At 38.5% G+C, this 24,705-nt stretch overlaps 1 protein-coding gene across 4 annotated transcripts in view; it reads left to right on the plus strand.

The window, feature by feature from the left end:
• Positions 1-5,849: 5,849 nt before the first annotated feature.
• LOC122844943 (roundabout homolog 1-like) overlaps positions 5,850-24,705 on the plus strand; it is a 99,355-nt gene continuing 80,499 nt past the window's right edge. Inside the window, exons 1-4 of one of the 4 annotated variants that reach the window (XM_044140816.1) lie at positions 5,850-6,028; positions 12,869-12,949; positions 13,024-13,152; positions 14,575-14,667. In XM_044140816.1, the coding sequence (XP_043996751.1) occupies positions 13,068-13,152; positions 14,575-14,667 (178 nt within the window). In that variant the 5' untranslated portion in view covers positions 5,850-6,028; positions 12,869-12,949; positions 13,024-13,067. Of the gene's footprint in view, positions 6,029-8,827; positions 9,010-9,684; positions 9,722-12,868; positions 12,950-13,023; positions 13,153-14,574; positions 14,668-18,726; positions 20,229-24,705 lie in introns of those variants that run through there. The other 3 variants (XM_044140815.1, XM_044140814.1, XM_044140817.1) reach the window with 3 other exon arrangements.

Raw genomic sequence — 24,705 nt, forward strand, 5'->3', positions numbered from 1 at the left:
TTTTCAACAATTTTTAATATGGAAGAAGTCTTAGCCACCTTTTTTCCCCCCCCTGACTTTTGCCACTGGATATTTGATTACCACAGGAGTGAGGAAGGTTTTTAACCAACTACTTCCTGGTATAAAATTTGAAACCAGTAATTACCAGGACGAGTGCACACAGTACGGTGAGTTTGACTCCTATCATTTCTCCAGCCAGAGAAGGTTTCTGTGAGAAAAATCTGAACCATCAGAACGAGTGCACCATCTCTGAGTTTGATGATTATCTTCTCAGACCTTCTCCAGCTGGAGAAGGTTTCTCTGAGAAAAATATTTGTTCTCAGAACGAGTGCACCATTTCTTCTCCAGCTGGGAATCCAGTGAAGGATTCCCTGGATTCTCTGGCCAGGGAAAACGCTGGCGAAGTTTGCAGCAACTTTTCAGAGGACAGTACCTTTGAAGAGACTGCTTTAGTAGGGAACGAGTTCTCCACTCTTTCTGAAGAACAAACTTCCTCAGCTGGGGGAGTTTACTGTGATTTATCAGGCCATTGTGTGAGTTTTCTGATTTGTCAAATAAGAAATTAGAAGACAATAGCCAGGTAGAGACTGCCCTGCTAGGGAACGATAGCTCAGATTTTTCTAAAGAGCAAACTTCTCCAGCTGGGGAAGTTAACGATAAAATGGAGACATTTGAGTCTAAAAACTTAACCTCTCTGACGAAAGCAGCATTAGAAGACCGGACCCATGGAAAAAGATTGGTCCGAGGGGACGATTTAACCAAACTTCTCCAAGACAACCAATTTTACCAGGCTGCGATATTTGTAACGAAGAGAAAAGACATTGTGCTGAAATGAGTAAAAGTCAACGCAGACATCAGGCTAAAAATCCTTGTTGCACCTTATTTTGACTCCCAGCATGTTTCATCTGTCATTCTCCTCCTGATTGTTAGTATGGCAGGTTTGCATGTTCTCCTTGTTAATGTATGGGTTCTGTTTCTTTTAACATATTGCCTTGTTTTCACTTTTCTTTGTTTTCATTCAGTTTTGCTAAATATTAATACTGTCTTTCTAAGTACAGAGTAGCACATCTAACAAAGTTTTCAGAGTGGAGAAACTAATTTCACCTAAATGGCTCCTCATTAAGCAATTCAACAGGGATACCAGGTGGAGGCAGTGTTAATCCAGTTGAAAAATGGAGTTATAGGCTTTCCTCTCAGCTTCACATGAACATGAACATCATAACTAAACAGAAACTCATAAATTTTTTTTCTTATGCGCCTTTATTTTTGTATGCCGTTAAAATGAAAGACATATTTAAATTCTTAGTTTTAGCAAACTTGTTGCAAAAATGCCATCTCTTCTTGTTATTGTTAATTCAGTATCAATCATTGTCTCTTCTTGTGTATTGAGTTGGTCGTTTGACCCCTATTGACAATAGAGATTGTACCTCCACAACATCCTGTGGATTTGATGCTAGTAAAACAAGCTTGTTTAAAGTAAATTGCTTATTAGGAAAGTCATAATGGAGAGCTTGTGAGTTTCACTGGAACACAGCTTTTTGTATTCCACTCTGATACACCACAGGTTCATGTAGAAGTTCCAAATGGGGGTGGGGGGTTCGGTTTTGTCGTGACCACCGCTAACCTCAAAGAGAAAAAACCCTTTCTGTATTCATACATTTCTCATCGCACCCTAAGAAAATCCTACAGCCATACATTATGCAGTATAAGCATTCCTCTTTTAACTCCTACTCAGCTTTGAGCTTAGCTGGAGGATTACCTTTCTTCTTTGAGAAAAAAACTCTTTACATCTCTTTTTTGTTAACATGGGTGTGTGTGTGTGTGTGTATAGGTGCATTAGTTGCGTGAATACATACACATTCAACTAGAGAAAAGGAATTTCCCTCATTATGCTTTCTCTTATTGTTTCCATTTCTACTTTATCCCTTAATACCCAAAGCTCTGCCCTTGACTTTAACCTGTTTTACTATTCCCATCTTCCTTTCTTTCTTTATTCTTTTCTTTCCTTCTATTCCTATTTTTTTCTCTTTCCTTCTTTCCTTGTCTTCTTGATTTTGCTCTTGTCCACTAATAATTCCACAGTAAGAGAGGTTCCTGTCTGCGTGCACACAGACCACTACTGCAGAAGAGGAGGCAAAATGATTTCCATGTAAATGGTGTCAGAATGTCATTTTGGAGTGAAGCTGTTGGGGGAAATGAATTCCTGAAAAACCAGTGAGATTATCAAGGGGCAGTGACACCTGGATTGCTTTCTCGTGGATTCCCCCGTGCAGCTCTTCTCCATAATGGCACATCCATGAAAATAGCTTTGTTTGGCATCAGGACTGTGTCAATGCCTAAAGTGTCAGAAGGAAAATAAAAAGGCTAAAGTATTAACATGTAAATGAATGCTATTTTAAGTGCAGGTCAGCAAATTCCACTCTTATTTGAATCCCTCTATTTGAACAATTACCCTGAAGGGATTGGTTTTCTTATCAGTGTATTGTGTCGAGATTGATGATGTCAGAGATCTTAAGTATGATTTCAGTTTAATCTGAGTGCTGGCATTAATCAATACAGGAGGTTACTTATATGTGTGACTAAAATAAAGTTATGACGACTAAAATGTATGGAACATGCTGAATGTGAGAAGGGTAAGCTGTGATATTGTTGTAATGTTATGACTATATTTCCATAATGCTATGACTTTATTCTCATAATATTATGACGTTATTCTTGTAATTTTCACTTTATTCTTGTAATTTTATTTTTTTATTTATGTTGTTATTTTTCTTACTGTGTCCCTGATATTCCTTCGTAGATATGAGCGTAATTGTAAACTTAGACAAAATGTATGCTTTTTTTTTTTTTTTTTTTTTCAAACAATTACAGAAGAAATCTCAGAGCTTTGGTGTGAATTTTTGTGTTTAACCACCTTTACGTAATATTTTGCATTGCAAGATTTTGCTACAATATTGGGTGTCGTGTGGTCTTTTAGCATTTGGCTCTACCATTTTTGAACAGCAATATTTTTCTTAGCAAAACATCTTATATTTGGCCAGATCAGATTAAAAGCGTCTATGAACATCAGTTTCCAGATTTTAACATAGATTCGTAATAACATTTAGGTCTGGAGATTTAGGCATTCTGAGATGTGAACCTGTAGTATATCAGAGCGGAATATTTTTTATTATATGAATAATTCAGAAGTTTATTTCTGCTTTTAGGTTTTAGATTAAATCAATACCAACCTTTTAAAAAGTCAATAAATAACTGGATTTGTTTTTTTTAAATTCAATGTTTTGGGATCTGAGATGAAACTGACAAAATATTCAAATATTCCACAAGTTTGATTTTGCTGTAGAAATTCTCTCCCCAACTCCCAAGTTAATAAATCACACATTAATTACAACAGCGAGGCTGACTCATGCTCGTCACTCAAGACAAAGAGCATAATGAAAACCGTCTGCCGGCTATTAAGATTTAAACATCCTCCTCCGCTGTAATGATGATTGGCCGTCGCACACAGCATCAGTCTTTTGTCTTTCTCACCTCAAAGTTCAGCCTGCGAGTGATTTGGTCTTTCTAATCAGCGAAGCAGCATTCCTGCCAGAGGAGAGCACGCTTCCTCTCCAGATGATTATCTTTCCGATGTCCCACTCACAAGTTTGCTCCTGTCAGCATGATCGATGGCCTTGATATTGACTTGAGGTTAATTCAAAACCGAAGCGCTGACTTAGATGAAGACTCTCGATAAGAGCACTAAAGATAAGAGCAGACCTGAAAAGAAACATTATTTTTTTCTGAGTGTGTGTGTGTCATCCAATGTGATGCTTCTTTTCTAGTTCCTCATCAGTTGTTTTTTTTTTTTTTTTTTTTTTTTTTGTCTGAATACTCAAATGACAAACCAATAAACCTCTCTTGAATCAACTCTGTCTTGCCTTAAGTTTTTTGATTTATTGTCAGCGAAGAATAAATGTTTCAGGCCATGCGTGACTAAGGAATGATTATTCTTCTGCTACTTGCTTGAGTTGAACACTGCAAGAGAAAGGTTTTGGCTAATTAACTTTGTCCCAGCCTGATTTGTGTAATCCACTGAGTCTGTCACACTGCGCTCGGCTGAATTGAAGAATACCTGCTGAGCAACACTGCAGATCAATTCTCTGTTTGTTTCATGCATCATTACCCAGAATATGATGCACAAATCAATCACAGTGGACACGGTTTTCAATTAAGAATAACCAAATCAATTATCGGGGAAGCTATTAATTTAATGTGAAGGGGATTAATAATAATAATAAAAAGGATGTACAATCATACAAATAGCACCTGATCACAAAAATGAAATGTACCTAAAGCCATTTTAAAGTATTAGCGGAATAGTGATGCATTGCTGCAGCTGAATCGAGTCCCTGTTGGATGCAATTCTGATTGGCAACCACAACAGAAAGATGTTTCAGTATATGGCAACAACATACTGACCTTTTTTTTCTTAGGGTTTCTGCAGGTAGCTTGACTGTAGTGGTTTCTTTCCAAAAATAATAATTATAAAAAATAAAGTAACCAACCTGAGCAGCACAGTGAATTTCAAACTCCATCCAGTCAGTGGTGATAACAGATAATAGAGATTTTATCTTCTATCGCAGTAGCACACGCTAACGCTGACAGAAATAGTTGAAAACTCCAACCCTTTAGTACATATGTTTAACAGAGAATAAAAGTCCATCTTTAGGATTGAGTTGTTTTTGAAAATGTCCCCGCTGGCAAAAATATTGTACACCTGCTGTCGATACTCCAATTCCCTTTTGTCAATAGGACAGCACAAGGTTGATGTACACAAAAAGAAGCGTCTTTGACAATTCCTTTGAAATGGTGAGGTAAAAAAGGTTCAATTTTGTGTCTGTGAACCATTTGTTGATTTTGTCTTTTGTTTTGCTTCACTGTCCTCATAAAAGACAGAATGAAGATCAATTTAGGGTTTTCTGGCTGTGGCCATAAAACATAGATCTTTATGTAAAATCTATGTCATAAAGTTCTTGAAATTGAGCCACCTATATCGAGACTAATTTGGAAAAATTTGAACCTGAATAATTTGACACAGATAATCCCACAATGAGAATGGCACAAACAACTTTACTTTTGTCAAATGCTCTGAAATTAATCTAAAGAGCCAAGCGAGGCTTATAAAACTGAGTACAGTAATATATATGCCAAAAACGCATTGTAGATATTCTTAAACTTTGATTAGTGATACAAGTTATAAGTTATAAATTATGTATCATTTCAAAACAATTGCTTCATTAAATTTGATCTTAAAGGCATTTGCAAAATTCTGCCTTTGTGTTTGATGAGGACAAATATTTTTTGGCAGTTGATTTTTTTCCCCCCGCTCTGCTGACTGTTTTAAAGATTTTTACAGATTTTATTTCAACTAGGATTCCATTAAATGTACTCTGCGATGCACACTCATAATAGATAAATGCAAATTGTCTGATATATTCCTGTATGCAAACTAAAAACTGACAGTATTCCGTATATTTTTTTAAAACTTTTCAGAACAACACAGATTTTCATGTAATATTCAACGTGATTAATAGATTCCTTTTATAAAAGACCTGGGAATTCTATGAATATAATTTTTGATTGAATAGACAATGTTATTTGACTAATCTGTGGTAGTAAATCTGTCTGTGTGCAGCCTTAGGACCCTGAGGATATTGGACTTCGCTTGCTGCAGAGGAAGGTTGGTGATTTGTATGCTCCCCATCTGATAGCGCCTCCTGGATCACAGATGGATTATTTAGGCTCATCCTCCGGCATATAGGCTCTTCTTTCTTTTGACCCCCCCTCCCCAGCTGCTTTCACCCCCTTCACCTCCACTACTGCTCTTTTTAGCACAAGTCTACAACCTGCACATTGTTTTCCCCATTTCTCTTTCTGCTGTCATTGTTGGGTACTTGGATGCTTCAGAAAGACACAGAAAAGGCAGATGTTTCCTTTTTTCTCCTGACAAAATGGACCAGTAACGAAGGAGATGTAACCAGGAAGGGTAAGTTGCAAAGTTGTAATAATTGCTATTTTTTCTTTTTCTTTTTTTAAACATGTGAGTTAGTTTGACTGAGAATGTGTAGTTATGATAAAAAAAAAAATGTGGGAGAGGGATATAAAGCCTCTTGGTGCCTATTGAGTCTGACAGAGCAGGGGGGGAGACACTGTGCACGTGCTTTGGAGCTGAAAGTTGTTTCATGAGCAAATTGTTGAGCACGCATGTGAGAGCTGTGATTTTCGACACATTTTCTTTGATTATATAGAATTTTTACATCTTCGTAAATTACAGAGATGAACAATAATTTGTGCTCAGTGGTTAGAATATCAGAAAAATCTGTACTGTCACCTCAGTTATAATTTTCAAAATGCAGGCTATCAGAGCTTTTTATAATGCTTCTGAGATTTCTGGAGTTTTCATTTCAACAACCGCAAAACATAAATGCAGTTTTGCAACGCAGGAAAGAAGTAATTTGACTATCAACAATAAAAAGAAAAAAAAAGTTTAGCTTGTTAAAATGTAACATAGTAATCAGTCAGAAAATATATATATATATGTAAAAAAAATCCATAAGCATTTTTCTTAATGAAATTATGTTATCAAATCCACATGTTAAATTAGGAGTAAAAATTTGTATAGCCACAGATTCTTTCCAGCATTCTTATTTCACCTTCCTTTTGCAACACGAGCAGCCAATAGTGCGACCCGCTCGGTATTGATACGTTAGGGTCATCCCGGGTCTGCGGGCCACAGTTCACCGACCTCTGAAGCCAATCCATGCGATCATCTGTCATTCCTCGAAGTTGCCCGTCTGCCCGGTCAGCTCCTCACTCCTCATCTCAATGAACTCCAACGGACCTGCTGACATTTCCTCTTACACTTTTAATATCCTTTGTCTTGTTCTGATAGCTCCCTCAGTGCATTACAGAGTCACTGATGAAAGCCTGTGTTTGTCTCCTCATCCATTTCCCCAAAAGACACGGCTATATGTCAGCGATAACTGCCAGGCGTTGATAAGAACTCCTCAGATCTCCTCAGCTTCTCTTGGTCTAATGTAAAAGTGTGTGATGTATGACTTTGCCTCGGTGACAGTAATATATGCAGGTGTGTTTTTGAGGACATCAAATATCCACGGCTGTCTGTCTTGATACCATGGGTTTGTTCGCTCACGTGCTTCCCGCTGCGTTTCTGATTTAGATTCCAGAATTCGTCAGTGAATCATGCTTCCTGGTTGCGCCCCCCTGCTTCCACTTTGCACCCTGGTGCCGTTTGTTCTGCAAACCTGCTCATGAATAATTACAGATGTGTACAGGGAGGTAAATACATACTCAGGTAAGACTGGCTTCACCCATCGCCATGAATAAAAATTGCCCTTACAATATGACATTTGCGGACCCGTATGGTAAAACGATGTGTTGCTCGTTCGTTGGTAATCCAGAAAAACAAGTGAAATCAAAAGTTTGCGTGGAAGGAAATATTGTGTACAAGTCCCTTTTTTAATAGGTTATAAAACTGTCGTACTGGTAATGATGCTGGTAAGTACCACATATGGAACCAGGTTGATGTTTTGCAGTTTGCAATTACATCTCAAGTATTGAGTAAAGGCCCAAGTACAGGCATGCACATTCCAAGTCAAGTATAAATTCAAACTGTGCAAGCTCTTAGTTGATTCCCAAATCTAAAGCTTTAAATGTCAAGTCCAGTTTCAAATGTTGCATCAAACTGAAAGCAAGTTGTGAAGGGCGTTTTGTTTACTGTTACTATGAATCATCACTTTATGTGGTGGAATATTTTGAGTACATTAAGTAAAAAGTGTGTATGCAGAAAACAGTAAATTATTTCTATGTAGTTTTTTTTTAGAAGGACTATGAGCACACGCCACAGCTTTCAATCCCCTGGAGAATCTGTAGGCAGAGGTGGAAAAAGTGTGTGAGTGAGTAACAGCCTATAAACCTTACTCAGGTATAGTGCAGCTTACAGCTTATTAGTAATATCAATTCTACTGAATTTTAAGGAAATAAAGATCATCTTCTCAATTTGAAAGAAGCTTTTAAAATCTAATTATTCTGGCATCTAACAGATAATTTTAGTGATTTTAACTGCCCTAAAATGGGATAAGTTTAGTCTTATATATTCTCAGGTGGTGAGAAAAAGAAGGTTTATATCTGAAGGTCTGGTTTCGACTGTATGATCAAAGTGCACCTCATGCAGCAGCCATATTGGATTAATTTCAGTGCATAAGCTTAGAATTGGTTTGATATCTCAAACATTTCTACTTGCAAATTCAACTTCAAGGAAATTTGTCTCAAATTTTCACCTTGAAACTATATTTTGACTTTTGATTTAAAAATAAATGCGCGATTAAACCAAAAATTTTTTAGCTGAACATACAGTGCCAATAATTTTTTCCCTTCTTCTTTTTGATTTTTTTTTAAAAGATACACACTTTCAATATGGTGTAGAGCAGTGTAGAGCAGGACCCAAGTGGACAGAGGAAATAGGAGGTTAACAATTTTAAATATTTAACTTTAAAAAATAATAACAACAAAGAAAAAAAGCTAACAGAAATCAAAGTTGAAGGAAACATACACAGGTCCCATAAGGCCTGGAATACGTTATAGTGAATTATTGAAAGGTATTTAAGCTGGACAGTTGATTGCTGAACCAGGAGCAGGTCGTTGATTAGAAACTGGACACAGGTGTGTAGCAAGGCAAGCAACTGAAGTTGAACTGTGTAAATGTGACAAATGGCTGACAAAGCACACGGGACACATGGGAAACAAGGAAGCAAATGTAAACAAAGCAGAGACTTAATCCAGCATAAGCAATGACTTAGATTCAACCCAAAAAAGAGACAAGAGAACACAGAAGCAACAGGGAAGCAAGCAAATACAAAAAAACCCTGGTTTTCAAGAAAGATACACAGAGAACTACGTCTAAAGACTGACTAAAGACCAAGTCTAAAGACTACATTCACACAGCAGGTCTTGATGCTCAGTTTAATTCTCTTGGCTGAAATTAGATTTTTTTTTGTATGGTTATTAGTCCTATTGAATGATGTGACTGCAATCAGACTTCTGTGTGAGCCACATGCGCAGAAGAAGAATGTTGACGTCATACACATGGATGGTTGACGTCACTGTTTACAGAAGGAATAATGGATGGAGTTGTGGTGCATTGACTGCAACTTCTATAGAGAAGTCTGTGTGGATTTGTAAGGAGAGCCAGGAGTGGTAGGATTGTGATGTGTTTCAGTGCAATAGACTTCGGTGATAATTCAATAGCTATGACTTTCTTCAGCCATTTTTTGACACTTGGTCTGGCAGTAGAGATTTTTTTTTCTATATTGTTTGAGAGTTTTATGGTGACAATGCTCTGCAGCACCGCTGCAACCCTGCTGTGACTTGAGTAAGATGGCATGAGCACTTCCCATTTACTAAGTACTACACTCAGTCTGACGCTGTTGTCCATCCTCTAGCCAATAGTTGGTGCAAATGAGACCCATTCCACTTCCAATTACTACAAATGTATTTAAATGCTCTGTAAATGATGCAACAGTGACCCAATGTTAACCTAACTTAATACCACGTCATGCCACGCTAGCCCTCCATCTGTACCAATGAAGACTAACTCACCTTGTCTTTCATGAATGCTTGAAGAGGTTTCAACAACAGATGTATTTTCCAACTAATTCAGGTAAGAATTATTTGACCACTTGGAGGAAATCATTGACCTGCTGGTACTGAATTTTCAGCTAAAGGTAGTCAGGCCAGGAGACCACATTTTTGGATAAACCACCAAATGTGTCAAAAATAATGAACACTTTGACACTAGAGCACCATGGAGTCCTCGAGTGTCAGTACTACATAGCTTGACACTTTTAATATGGTGTATTTCCTGGGCACTTTGGACGTATTGCAAATGTCTGCATGAGTATGTGGGATTGGATTTAGAATGATGGAAAGATGGTGGAGTGTTAAGTTGAGGGGGGGAGGATGGCTGGTGAAAGCTGATTCTGTTCACGGTCCAGTGCTCTCTACCGAATGTGATCAGTCTGCTACTGTCTGCGCTGTCTTATTGACAATGTGTTAGATGGTAAGTAGTGATTATTCCCCCACAGATAGAAGAGGTACGAGGACATCAGCCTCTCCATTTAATTTTAACCACAGCCTTTTCCTGTTTGCTCAGATGCTGGGCAGATGGATTTAAAGGATACTTCCCTGCCACATCTTTCTCTAAGGTCAACTGTATAACTTTTAATCATTAGTGCATATGAGATTTTCTCAGAAGCAAGGTGCAAGTGATTTCTATTATGTAAATGAGATTGCTGAAAAGCTCTATCATTTTGCACAGTGTTTCATTTTCTGGCAATGGCTTTAAAGCACATTATGCTTTCTGTATCTTTTCATATAACTGTGGTTTTCCTGCTCTTTTCCTTCTAGATTTGACTGTAGATTTCCTGGAGTGAAATAATTTCCATAAACATTTTTTTTCTCCCCACCGCCATTATTAGCATCTCATGCATACCCCAGTGAGCATTTTCTTTTCTTCCACTCACACTATTTTTAAATTAAATTTCATTTTGATTATTTTCTCTTCCGCAGTCATTTTGTGCCATTTTGTTTTCTGTCCTCTCTGTTGGATAGGTCTAAACAATGCAGTGCCATCACACAACCACCCACATTCAATATTCAGTGTTGTGCAAAATGCAATCTTCCTACCTCACTGTGCGTGTAATGCTTTTATATCGTTTCTCAATGAAATGAAAGTTATTCATATTGCATATTATATTAGTACTGAATAATATCCGTCTCGCAGCTTTTGAAACATCAGCGTGTTTGCTACTGTAAATTTGCAGAACAATGTTCTCACCGCAGGGTAGATTAGGTAATTTCATACAAATGTGCTAATCCCATGTGGACCTACGGGATTCAGCAAATGACACACTATCACATGAGAAAAGCACACAGTGAACTGTTTTTAATAATGTGTTATCAGTGGGGAATATCTAAGTCAAGGTTTGATTTTTCTTTATGTTGTAATTAAAGTGCTTGGCCACAGTCTTCATTAGAGAGCATACAAACATTGTGTTTGTACTGGCAAGAAAACAAGGTTTTCACAAATCTTGCATATTATTTTAGCTAATCTCTGTTTCTGTCTGTACTTATCTTCATAACCTGTAGTTTATAATAACAACATATTCTTATGTCTCACAGTGAAAGCAGCTAGAACTCAATAGGCAGACTTTTACAAGAACTACCATAAACCTCTAATACTGCAAATTCTCTTCTTATTAACATTTGATAAAATACATGTGGAATGTTTTTCTTCTGTTAAATAATAGTAAACTCCGAAAATTTACTGACCACAGTGTGGTGTACATTACATAGATTTACTGCTGTATTTAATCTCAAAGTTTAAAGTAGATAGAAAATTTTGTTTTGACTAATTTAGACAAACTACTTTTACTTTGCTGTTGCTTTTTCACCCATGTAGCTTTCTTTTTCTTGCTTAGTTTATGGTACATTTTTTTTAGAGCATACACAAGAACTCACTACCAAAATTTCAATTAAAACATCTGATTCAGCTATCGTTTACAAGAAGACTTGCAGTAGTAATTTTTTTCTTTTAACAACACACTTACCAGAGGTGTGTGTTAAGTTGTTACCGCAAGTCTTCCTTTTTTGTGAATCCATGGTGTTGTAATGTTTATTAGCTCACTGAAAACTCTGTTGTCCATGTTTTTATATTACGCTAAATAAAGTACAATCTTGGATAAGAACTTACTTGTGGCTGCAAAAGACTTTACACTTATTTTTTTTCAAACAGGAAATAACCTTTCTTTTTAATTTATTACTGCATACATTTAAATGTGTTGTACGTTGCCATGTGTTCTGCATGTTGCAGCTTTTTCTTTCTCCTAAACTGGCAGTGCTGTCAGGTGATACAAATGTCATTGTATAGCAGAAACATATCAGCTGATGATATAAAATCTAGTAAGTTGACATACATTTTATTTGGAGCCATCACTTTGTTTCTTGTTTACCATGTTCACCATCTTGGTTTTGGGGATCATTGTGATGGCGGCGTCTTCCTCACAATCAATGTATATTCGTTTCCTTCAATTAGAAAGAGTTAGAAACCCAGAAAATGCAAAACATTTACTTACCCTAACTCACACAGAGAAAACAAAGTTTCATCAGTGTGCTTGTGGTATATTTGCTTTTTGCTCGCGCGTTGCTCAAGTTGGCTCCTGGCAGCTTTGCCTCTGAACAATTAAAGTGTTGCACAGAGTCGGCAGCCGCAGGGAGCCAAGACGTCCCGTGATTCTGGATATCCTTCAGACAGCTTGGACAAGCTGCAGAGCTGTTTGTGCCACAGATGGCTGATCACTAGAACTGACTTCCCTTTTTTTTCCCCCCCTGGCTGGCACCGTCATCGTGTCTCATCACTATAACCACTTGAGAGTGAGGATGTGTTTCATGTTGTGTTTGTGTGTGCGAGATGAGTTGTTTGGCGTGGTTTGAGTGGAGGGTGCAGCAGGTAAGTGAGGTAATTTTGGTGGAATACTTTAAGATAAAGCTTTTATGGTAAATCACATTCCGATTTAAAATGTAGATGTTCAATAAGCTGGTATTATGACATAGAAACAGCCCATAGCGACTAACTGATCACGTTGAAACCGTCAAAGCCAGCGAACGGATGCTGAGGGAGGTCCATCTGTCTGATTTGTCTCATCTACAGGGGAATTTTACACAAAAACAGGCCTCCACGTATCTGCCAGTGGGTTACATGAACACACCATGTTCTGTTCCATCTTTCCACTTGTCTGTCTTTTCCTAGAACTCACCACCAGGAGATAAACTGAGCAGAAATCCCCTCGAAGCTGTTTAACTGTAACAACAATCCTTGAAATTATTGATGGTAATAACAGTTATGCCTAAATGGACTGGGCTGGAGTAACAGAAACACAAATTGCTGCTGTCTCTTTTCTGCAGATTTATGAGGGCTTTCCTGAAGGCACACTGGCTCTTTTGAGACTATGCTGGCTGCTCAGCTATTCTTTCTCATCAGCCTGCTCTTTGTCATCCAGCTGGAGCAGAGCCGAGGGAAGGACATCTCATTAGGTGAGAATCTCCCGAGTGAGTAAATGAATGAGAGAAAAGAAGAGTGAAAAGAATACTAATATTATTGGATTTGCAGCGCTTATCTGGATGACAGAACTTTGGCTGCTTTTAGTCATAGTTTGGCTTTCCTCTTGTGGTTAAGGAAGGCACAACAAATGGCCACATTGAAACCTGTTTTGAAAAAGGGAGAAGCCAAAGGATACAGTGAACAGCAAATCTGAACTCGAAAACTTTTTGGTTGTTTTCATATTTCTTTACTTTGCTTTAAGATTAACACTACTTTATAGCTTTGAATGTAATTATTTTCTTCTTTTGCATCATTGTATTTATAGTGATCTCATTTTTGATAGGCATATATGTATAGCATTGCGTTACAATAAGCATTGTGAAATTCTATAAACTCTCTTGTAATACAATTCTGACCTTAATTCAAAATAACTTATCGTAGTATGCAACTGAATAAATACATAAATAAATGTGCAGTACAACTTCTACTGATTAAGTCAAATATTGTAAATCAATGGCTCCCTCTAGTGGTATAGTATATAAAAAACATCCATCATTTGGGCAAGAATCTTACATTACTGCAGGTGAACATTGAATTTAATATACAGTACAATATTCTACACCTTCTACGGTACACCTGAATTGAATTCAATTAGAAGGTGTGTCCAAACGTTTGGTCTGTACTGTATATTTTTTGACTTCTTAGCAACTGTCCATCCATCCATCCATTTTCTAACACCCTTGTCCCTAATGGGGTCGGGAGGGTTGCTGGTGCCGATCTCCAGCTAATGTTCCTGGCGAAAGGCAGGGTTCACCCTGGACAGGTTGCCAGTTTGTTGCAGGGCAAGACAGAGACAGAAGGGACACACAACCATTCACACACACAAACACACTCACTCTAGGGAGAATTTAGAGAGACCAATTAACCTGACAGTCATGTTTTTTGGACTGTGGAAGGAAGCCGGAGAACCCGGAGAGAATCCATACATGCACAGGGAGAACATGCAAACTCCATGCAGAAAGACCCCGGGCCAGGAATCGAACCCAGGACCTTCTTGCTGCAGCCCTTACTTAGCAATTAGAAGTGATTTATTCTCATTTTCACTGCCAAACAATAGTTTCTACAATGATTTGGATCCAACCCAATAGAGTTCACAGAAACATACGTAATTAATTACGTACTTCATATATTAGTAACTTTTTTTTTCATGTTTACTTGTTTTTATTCTAATTTGTTTCTTTTACTAAATTTTACAATTTTTTTTTCTATGCAAGAAGGTGACTCAATGTATTTACTATTATTACGTTTACATGTTTTGATTGTGTTACAATGCACATGGCTAATCTGCAGCAACATTAACCATTCTCACAATTTTTTTTCTCCTTCTTAAACAATCAATGTTACCGTACCAACAGAGGCTGAAAAACGTAGAGGAGGTAATGAGGTCATCACCTCATCTCCAGTATTTGCAACAGAAGTGGATCAAGACATCAGCTTCGGATACAAAGGTACGGGTCGACATGCCGTTGCTTCTTTTTTAAGATGCATAATCAAACATACGTTTTAAAATTTTCTCAGCAGAAAGAACTAGGATTTGCTCTCAGAATCTCTCATTTAAAAGTCACTTTGATTGTCTTTTTCCACACATTGACATCAGAAAAATCACACATTGCAAACATCTATAAGATTTGCACCTGCGTGAAACAAGTGTAGAACTCGATCAAACTTTGTGTAAGGATGGAGGAGAGTTGACCTTAAAGTTGAGTCCTTGATAGGGTTAGAACACCTGCCTTATAGAATATGAGTTTTATGTTTGAGTGCTTCGTCCTGATAAATGATGTTGGACACAAAATGCTGATTAAAGCATTTAAATACAATAACTCTAAAAATGGTAATGCAATTTTAATTTAAAAAAAATTTTGGAATGTTTTTTTTTTTTTTTTTTTACATTTTTGTTGTTTTGTCACAATGGCATTACTTCTTCGTGGCCATTTCTTTTTTTTATTTTGTTGAACCTTTTTATGTAAATTCCCTCTTTTGTCTCTATAAGATGTGTCTGAAATGCCTTGGAAAATTAGTTTGTCTCTGCAAAACTCTATTTGTCTTTTGAAGGGTAGCATTGAACCCAGTAAGAAGTCTTCGTTGCCTTTTGCTGACACAGACTCTAACGCTACATAATGCCAATTCAGCTTCTCTAAACCGCAAGTGGTGTTTTCTGAAGCTACACAATTCAATCGGTTTTCCTCTTGTTTTGACATTTAATGGTAAGGGCTTTGACATGGGATGTACTGAGGTGGAACAAATGTGTTCCTGTCAGTCTAGCCCTGGTGATTTTGATCTGTGCTGACCCTTGTATGGAGGAAACATGAAATGCATATGTCTCATGTTCTCTCCTGGACACTTCAGTTGCAGTTGTGGAGCGATATGTTTATAGGTACTACTGAATTCTAAGAGCTTCAACAAAAAGCTTTGCAGGCTTTAAAATGCTTCATTTTAAGGCCTACAATAAGTTCATCGTATGTTGAGCTCAAAGTGGTGGATAATTGAAAAGTAAAAGTAAGAAAGATAAAAGGTTTTTAAAATATTTTACATATAGAGGTCTTCAAAGTGTGGTGTTCAGTCCTCTAAGTCAATATTTTGTAGAGCCAAATTCCTTGCGATACAGCTAAAAGTGCTTGTTGCATGACTCAATCAGGTTTATAATCTAAAACCCAGATTTTTATCCATTCTTCTTTGCAAAATACAATAATTATAGCTCAGTTAGATTTGATGAAGAACAAGTTTTGTTAATTGGGTTCAGATTATATAAAAGCCATTCCGCCTTAGCTGTGACTGTACATTTTGGGTCATCATCCTGCTGGAAAATAAATCTCAGCCTCAGCATAAAGTCTTTATCTGAGTCTAACAGGCTATCTTTTAGAATTGTCCTTAACTTTTTCCTCCTTCTCTTGATTTTACACCAGTATCCATGTCCCTGCTGAAGAGGTGATGGTTTGTTTAGGGTGGCGTTCAGCGTTAGTTCTCTTGCACACATAGAGTTTTGGATAAAGGTCACAAAGCTCATAGAGGAGACAAGTATACTGTCTCCTCTCTATGCGGTAAACTGCAAACAAGACCTTCTTATGGCCTTGTTTAATCAGCCACTCTTAGGATTTGTGTAATGTATGACTTAAGTTTGTCATGTCAAAATCTTCCTACCTGAACCGATGATCTCTGCACTTTTTCCAAAGTCACCATAAGCTTCATAACATTTTTTTTAAGTAATGTTCTTCTTGCTCCACCTGTCAGTGTTGTTGGATGACCATCCCTTCACAGCTCTTGCAGTTGTTCCGTGCCCTTTTTCTTTTTGGATGATGGACGACTTCATAGGTTGTTCTTGGCTTTCCCTTAACTTTCTCCCTGACCTCTCTGCTGTGTTTTCTTATCTTTGCTCACTAATGTTCCCTAGCAGACCTTTGAGGCCTTCACAGAACAACAGCGAGATTACATCTGGGTCCTCTCCATCAACAATAATGACACTTGGTTGCACTGGATTTTGTTTTAGGTTATCGGAGTATAGAAAAAAAAAAAAAATGTTTGACATCAAATTTGTATTTAAAAAAGAAATAATCCCGCGTTTTCCTTCAAGCTATGCATTAAGCACTTTGTGCTCCATCGTGGGAACAGACGACAGACGGATTCTGCCTCTGAAATCCCTCCAACCCTCTGTTCCCGATGTGACCATCGAGGTTGGTGCCAGAGTGCCAGTTCATTAAGAAGCTGAACCACAAAACCAGAAGGCATGGACATTACATCACCATCTTAGAGTGTGTTTTCAAAAGGCGAGGCTTTCTTGCATTTTGATCCAAATGCTTGGTTAACCCCTAAGCATATGCAAGGGGAGGAGCCGACAAACGAGCAAAGACAAACACGAGACGGGTCCGAGCCAAAGAGCTGCCAGACGCTGATGATGTGGAGAGCGTGCATGGAAAACAGAATTTGATTCATAAAGTGAAAATCTGACACATTTCTTCCTAATGGTAGGAATGTGTCCACACATCAGACGATCTTCATCCAGCATCCTGATGCCGGGTACAAAGAGATGACTCCGGCCACTTTACAGAAGCGCCACCTGTATATTTCATGAGCAGAACCGTAAACGGTGACTAAGGCCAAGTTTGTTGGTGTGAGGAGATTCCAAATAATCTTTTTTTGTTTTGTTCCATAAACATTTTTTTGTCGAGTTGGCTTTGTTCTTCTTGGACAAATTTCTCCCCTGGCTCAAAACCAACTGGATAGCTCCTCTGGAATGAAATAAATAAATAAATAAATAAATAAATAAATAAATAAATAACCGATAGCTCCCAGGGCTTGGCACACGCTCCTTAACAATCCCTGCCATTTTATGTGCTCTGTTGCCATGAAGATGTGAATGCCTTTGTGTCCATACTTTTTTCCCCCCAACCATCTGTTCTAAAAAAAAAAAAAAGAAAAAAAAAAAAAAGATTTTTCTTTGGGGTGTGGATTGTGAAAAAGGCATTTAATTCGCCAATTTACCATACTTATGCATGGTTCACCTGGACAAGTTGAGCGAATAAAACAGCTTAAGTACGAGCTCCACATGTGGAATCATGTCCTTTTGTTTGTGTTTATATCCTGTTGTGATGGAAAGAAGCTTATCCCTTAAAATGCTCTCAAATGAGAATAATTATGTTGTTTGGGGGGATGGGGAGGCAGAGAAAAGAAGGCAGGACTTTGTTGTCTTTCGCAGAACAGTAATTCAGTGTCATTCACAGAACTGCCAGAGAGTCATGGTGAGGATAACATTTGACTGGGGAAAAAAAGCACAAACAAATACAATTCGCATTGGGAGCATAGGTGTGAAAAAGGCGCAGAGACTTCACATATTTGTGCGCCATTGTGTTTGCTGAAAATGCGGTAAACAGAACTGAAGGGGGAAAAAAGCAAAAAGGAAAGAAAAAGTCACTGGAGTACAATAAAAAAAAGTTTTACAAAAGCAGACAGAGGCTCGTAGTGTGACTGTAATGTCCCATTTATTTTTTTTTCTGGCTGTTTCTACAATTACTTGGCTTTGAGCAGAGCTGGAAGTGGTGCACAGCGCACAATGAAAAGATTCAAGACTGAACTTCAGTGAAGGTTTAGTAAGAACATGAAAAAATCCAGAGACATCGCATCTTCCTCTGTGAAATGTGCCTTGCAGAACAACGGTGAACGTTCTCATTTCTTGTTTTGCCACGCAGCAAGCATAAATTTCTTTATTGGGACTAGGCAATACTGTAACACAAAGCAATAAATAATTATGACATGGAACAGATATGATGCATGGTTTTCTAAAGTCATTATGATGCAAAAATCCACAGCTTAGGTGGGAGGATGTTATCTATTTAGCATGCCACAAAGCTGGCAGGTATGGAAAACTGGGAGAAAGGAAAACATAAGTTGTCCCATTTTGCCATGATTCATGGAGGAAAGAAAGAATCAAAGATTATGTACATAGATTAATAGAGAGTGGGCATCACTATGAATTCATGCTGAGAATAAAATGTAATAGTGGTAGTGTTATGCAATTGAGAATAATTTTATTAAAATCTTAGAATTGCTTCAAAATCTTAGAAGTAGACGCTTGCCTGATTCCATTATTCTGGAAATCTACCTATTAAGACAAATCACAAAAGCAGTGTTTTATTTTAGCCACACAAAAAAAAGAAAAGAAAAGAAACTATACTGCAATCCCTGGAATCAACCAGTAGAGGGAGCTCTGACCACCCCAGACAACAAAGAAATGTCTGAGCTCTCATGCACCTGAGATGTAGAAGTTTAACTTTACAGTCTTCGCCAGTTTATTGGAGTAAAAATGATTTATATTTGACCGATTATTACTTCAGTGTGACATTTGGACATGATCTGTAAAACTTCCATTGCACTTCGTTATAATTTGCGGACGGGTCAAGAGGTGAAACTCTGCTGCCGGTGCTCTCTGTGCGGACCTTACTGGCTCATTAAAAACACTTTTGATGTCACACCTGAGCTCGTCACTTTTTGTAAGCTTATAAAGACGCAGCGCACGTAGCTTTTGATAGCGGGAGAACGTTATAAATCATTCATCAAGGTCACATTTCAACTGCACGCTCACTTTAAAATATTTAATCATCTTTAGTTGGTAAATCTGCATTTCACATGAGGCTCCTTTTGATAATGATGGACACTGAAAACAAATGATTTAATTGGCCTCTAATTCATATTCAACACAGCAGTTTAGTTTGCTGCTTCTCAGTAAAAGAGAGGGGTGGGAGGAATCAGTCGCCATTTGCCCCCTTTAATTACCTCATATCTATAAAACCTCAGTTGGAGATATTTATTTAAACTTCCTACAGTAGCCTCGGTTTAATACGAGGCGAGCTTTGAGCAAAGCCCAGCGGAGCCTTTCCCTGTCACTGTATCCGCATGTGGTTGAATGGTGCCTGACCCACAGGAATCTCCTCAGCACAACAGAAAAGCCTCTGAGTGGGAAGGGAAACCAGAGCAGCTCCGAGCGCAGAGACGCGCGGCGCCCTCATCCAACCAGCGCCAGCTCCGAGAATCACTTTAAACACCACAGAGGGAGTTTAAACCCGTCAAAGTGCCTGAGACCGATCCGACCCTCAACCTGTCCGTCCTGAAGTGGAGACATCATCACTCGGACATCCGATCACTTGATGAAGTTATCTGCGTGTGGAAGAGAGGAGTTCCCCGGCGCACGGGAGCAGAGCAAACCGGCGTGGTGCTGAGAGGATCAGCAGCGAGGATGCCTGCGAACCTTCTGAACTTTGATTCACTCTTAGGGGAGCACTTCCGAACTGTTTTGCTCTTGTGATTATTTTACTTTTTTTTAATTAGTAGTAGTAGTATTTTGCCGGAGATCGAGAACTCTCCCTCCGTGGGCTCTGCTGAAGAAGTTGATTTTGAATGACACAGACTTTCGGCACACTCGGACTGGATTAGGCACCCCAAGCTTTCCAGCTGCTACCAGAGATGCCTGCTTGTTTCACAGGAATTTACTTTCTACTGACTCTGCTGCGGATTTGTTCAGGTACGCGTTGCCTTGTTCTAAACCCTGCGCTCATCTTTTGGGAGTAGAGGTTTCCGGGTGTCATAAGGATGTAGGTTGGCAGTGTGGCAGCTGTGACCCTGACCCCTGCTGATCGCTCCCTAGTTACTGAGACTGACCCATCTCTTCATGGCTTTGCCCCACACTGTCCGCCCTCATAAATACGTTGAGAAACAACTTTAGAAGAAGAAATTGCTGTGCCTATTAATAGAAAACAAATAGATGCAATTGAAAAGCTAGTAGCTTGAGCTTGATCCCCAGACATATTTTATTTCTCTTAAGAAGGCAGTTTCTACCTTTGTGTATCTTTTACAGTATTTTGCAATTTTTCATTAGAATATCACTTGTAAGTACTCACGATAAACTACCAGCCCCGTTTTTTTCCCCCTCTTTCACACACAAAGGCAGGAATGTCAGTAACACTGGTAAGAGATGCAATCTGAAAGCAATAGATAGCATTCGTAATTTTTTGGTGTGTATTTGACATGGAATGAGACTAACTTCAGATTCGGTATGTTGTTTTTGATTGATGATCAAAAGTCTGATTTGTTCTTCAACTAGATTCATTCATTTCAAAATACATGATATCAGTACTGAACTTAGCATTTCAGTGGGAAATGTTTCGATTTACCTTCACCTTAAAGGATTTATTCATTTGTTGCAACTACACCAGGACGTCCACAAACCTTTTTAATGTGATCAAATAATTGTTTAAGAGAAAACAGTGGGTGTTTCACAGCTTATATGAGGAATTAGTTGCCACCAGTCAGCCTGGGGTGTATTTGCTGTATGGTTTGTAGGCCTTGACTTTAACTGTAAGCCTGCCAACATTTCCTGACCCAGCACATCCTATGACCTCTCAGAAAGATACAACCGAACATCTCTGCTGTGATATGTTTGGCTTCTGGCTGATTTCCAACTCCCTGTTGTACCAGCTTGAACAAACATGCCTGTGTGGAAATTTCATTTTCATTTTTAGGAACTTATACTTTTGAGCTTTATTTGGCTTTTTCAAGCATCTTACTGATACTGAAACTCAGTCACCAATGACTGTTGCGTCATCATTCGTATGTATGGTGCATGGATAGATTGAAAAGTGACATGGTTGGGGTGGTAAAGCTACATTTGTGTTTGTGACATTGCTTTCAAATACAGTGGACTCCAACTTATTTACGGTTCAGTATTTGCAGATTTTGCTGTGGAACTTGACTCCAAATTGTTCACACAAAACGCTACATAGTCACAGATGTTTTCATAGAGCATGTCTGACATATTCAAAAGAAAATGCAGATTTTGAAGCTGAAGTACCAGAGCACATTGCTACTTGTTATGCTATTGGTTGGCATTTGCTGAGCAACTAATTCAGTTGTGCCATTTGTTTTCCTCAGTGCTGATTCGCTGTACCTCCAAGAGCAATAAACAATAAGAAAGACTTTATAAGCTAGATTCAGGAGTAGTATCAAGGTTTCTACTGTGCCTTTGGTGTTTGAACAATCAAAATGGGCATTTGTGAGTGTTTTTAGGGGGGATCTTAAGTATTTGTGGATTTAAATTATTTGCAGATGGTTGTGGTCTCTAGAACCCACAAATATTGGGAGTACACTCTAGCCTGTATTGTTTATCAACCAAAAAGGTACTATATATTAAATTGTCCTGCATCATTTAATAAGATTTCTCTGGCAGCTTCTAAAAATAGAATCTCTTATTCAACATATGTTCTATGAAAAAACAAAGCAACACAAAAATTTACTTTCAGGGCTCTCAACAATCAAAATGCTAAATCCAAATTTGTATTCCAATTGAGCTAACTCTACACCAGCATTTTGAACTGTACTGCTCCTTGACCTTAGCATTATCACCCGGTCCATACTGTAAAGCTGTAAAGTCAGTGACTTCTTCATGAGGTACACTTAGTTTACAGTTTAAACTTAATAATTCATCTGTTATATTTGGTTGTATCGTACAAACCTAAAGGGTAAACATGCACTTGCGTTAAGATCACCTTTGACCTATATCTTGTAACATTTTACTGATGCAACCCAATAAATGGTTTGTGATTCCTTGTTTTGTCATCAGACTGTAGAAAGAGACGTGAAATAGGAAGTAGGTTGTCGTTCTTTGTGTAAAATCTGCATTATTTCTCTGTATTGCCAATAAAGCTGTGGACAAAAGCTGAAAAGTGGCAAAATAGATTACGCTTTATACAGCATATAGGTCCATTTTTAAACTGAATCTTCCCTACTGCATTCATTCCAAACTAATAAATAGAGGATTGTTGTGCTAATTGTCCTAGCAAAGCTAATTTATAATCTAATTACATTAGCATTAAGTAGCCAAAGTCCTCTGGGGCTAATTTTGCCTTCTCGTTCACATGTTATCAGTGGAGAAGGAGGTACCAGAGGGCCTCAGAGACCGGCAGAGCACAGTCTAATTCCATCAGCGCCGTGTATGCAGCGGCCCCATGGGGAAACAGTTTAACTGAGACATGTGGCTCGTCTGCTGGCGTCAGATGTGCACAGGTCGGGGTTCACATATACTTACTCATGTTGTTCTGGGGACGGGCACTCACGACCGCGAAGGCTGTTGTAGCTCAAACTCAAGAATGCTGCATGGCATTGCTGCACAATGCTGGACCTTCAGTTACAGTGCCTCGATTGGGAGAAGCTGACCTATTGTGTCGAACTCTTAAGCTTAACAAGGCACCCTGTGGTCCAGGTGACTGAGACAGCGGCGAGCTGGATACCGCTCCTAATGAGGAGTCTGCTGACAGGACATCTTTGTGCGCCACTTTCTTTTATGTTCGGATGAATTTGTCAAAATTCTTTTTGGTCTCCGACATGAAGCGTGCGGTTAATAAGCTTCAGGACATCAGCTTGTTTGGAAGGCATCTTAATGAGTGTAGATTTCTTTGCTATGTTGGATATTTTGTGTCATTCCTCTCTCTGGGCGTCAAGTCTAGAATCCATTCAGAGGAAGGATTTTAGGTTTTGTTCAGATAGCAACCGCCTTCAGGCTTTAAAGATTTTCTAGTTTCTCCAGCAATCTCACAAGTTGATTGGACTTTGTTTCAGGTTTATAGACAGACTTGGTGAAGATATGTGAAAAGAAATCAACTTTGATCACGTTAGCAGGCTCTGAGAACATTGGTGAGAGTCATTTGTTGGGAGAAAAATTCCCCAGTTAATTATTTTTAACAAAATCAACGGTGCCATAAATATTTGGTATGCCTGTTTTAATGCCTGCTTTTCCCAAAGGACATCTTTCCCTTAATCATTTCACAGGGTTGGACATAAAAAGTATGTTTGTCCATTTCTCTGTAGATCCTCTTCCTCCTTTTACTCAAATTTAAGGTCAAATTGTATAAGAAATAACCTTTTAGTATGACTTTAAAGATACTTACCAACCATGCCAAAATATTATTTTGAATCGACATATCTGCAGTCTGATTCTGAAGAGTTGTTTCTCTTCAGACAAAAATGAGGCCTTCACTGTCATTCGAAGGATTAGTAGAGTCACTCATTATAAAATAGCAAACAGTAATGCTAACCGAGCAGTGTTTAATTCAATTGTTTGCTTAAGAAAATGTTGCCCACCACGAACGGCTCAAGCGGAATAACCAGAACTGTATCCCATCCTCTCAAGCCCCTGCAGATGTTGCTGGAATTGCTTGGTTCTGCCTGAGTGTGCATGAATGCATACGTAATGGTGTTAGCGTAAGCTCGTTTTTTAATGAGTGTTTTCGGATCGTCTGCCGAAAGCTGTGATTCATGATTGCTTCCCTTGTTTACTCGCCGGTTTCCTCTGGAGCTGTGAGTGTGGTTGCTAACCTGGGGAGAATTAAGTTACTGGGAGCTCTGACAAGTGCCTGTGGGCCCGGAGTTCACAGGTCATCACATCATCCCAGAGACACCAGCACACATATGCACAGACACGCACACACACACAAAGAGAGCGCAAAAGCGGCATTTACACGCCCCAGTCTTCATTTCGAGAGGGATCGATTGGCATCTGCTTGCTCGACAGAGGTAGCAGGTTCCTTGCCTGAAGGAGACTCCCTAAATCTGCTCTGCTCCCCCTCAACCCCTTTCCACACACCCTGGCTTAGTTCACATGTCTCAATTTCAGTTAAGCATTTGAAACTTTTCCACAGACTGTCAATGAAAATGAATGTTTGTGAATAAGTACAAACACAGAAAACAAAAGTATGCATTTCTAACCACGCGTGTGAACTTGTAGATGATGAGAGCAGCAGAATTGAGAGAATAGTTAAACATTTTTTCTATTTTCAAATATGAAGATTTATTCTAAATAATGGGTTAAATGATCTAAATGTGAAGATTTCGTCAGGTAGAGCAGCACTTGATTCCCTTTGATACAAATAAACAGGTGGATGGAATGAAAGATTCTGTGGTGATATCAGTTTTCAAGTCTTCACACAAATTCTCATTTGAATTTAGGT

The sequence above is a fragment of the Gambusia affinis genome, linkage group LG15 (genome assembly GCF_019740435.1).
Source record: "Gambusia affinis linkage group LG15, SWU_Gaff_1.0, whole genome shotgun sequence".
Classification (NCBI taxonomy): domain Eukaryota; kingdom Metazoa; phylum Chordata; class Actinopteri; order Cyprinodontiformes; family Poeciliidae; genus Gambusia; species Gambusia affinis.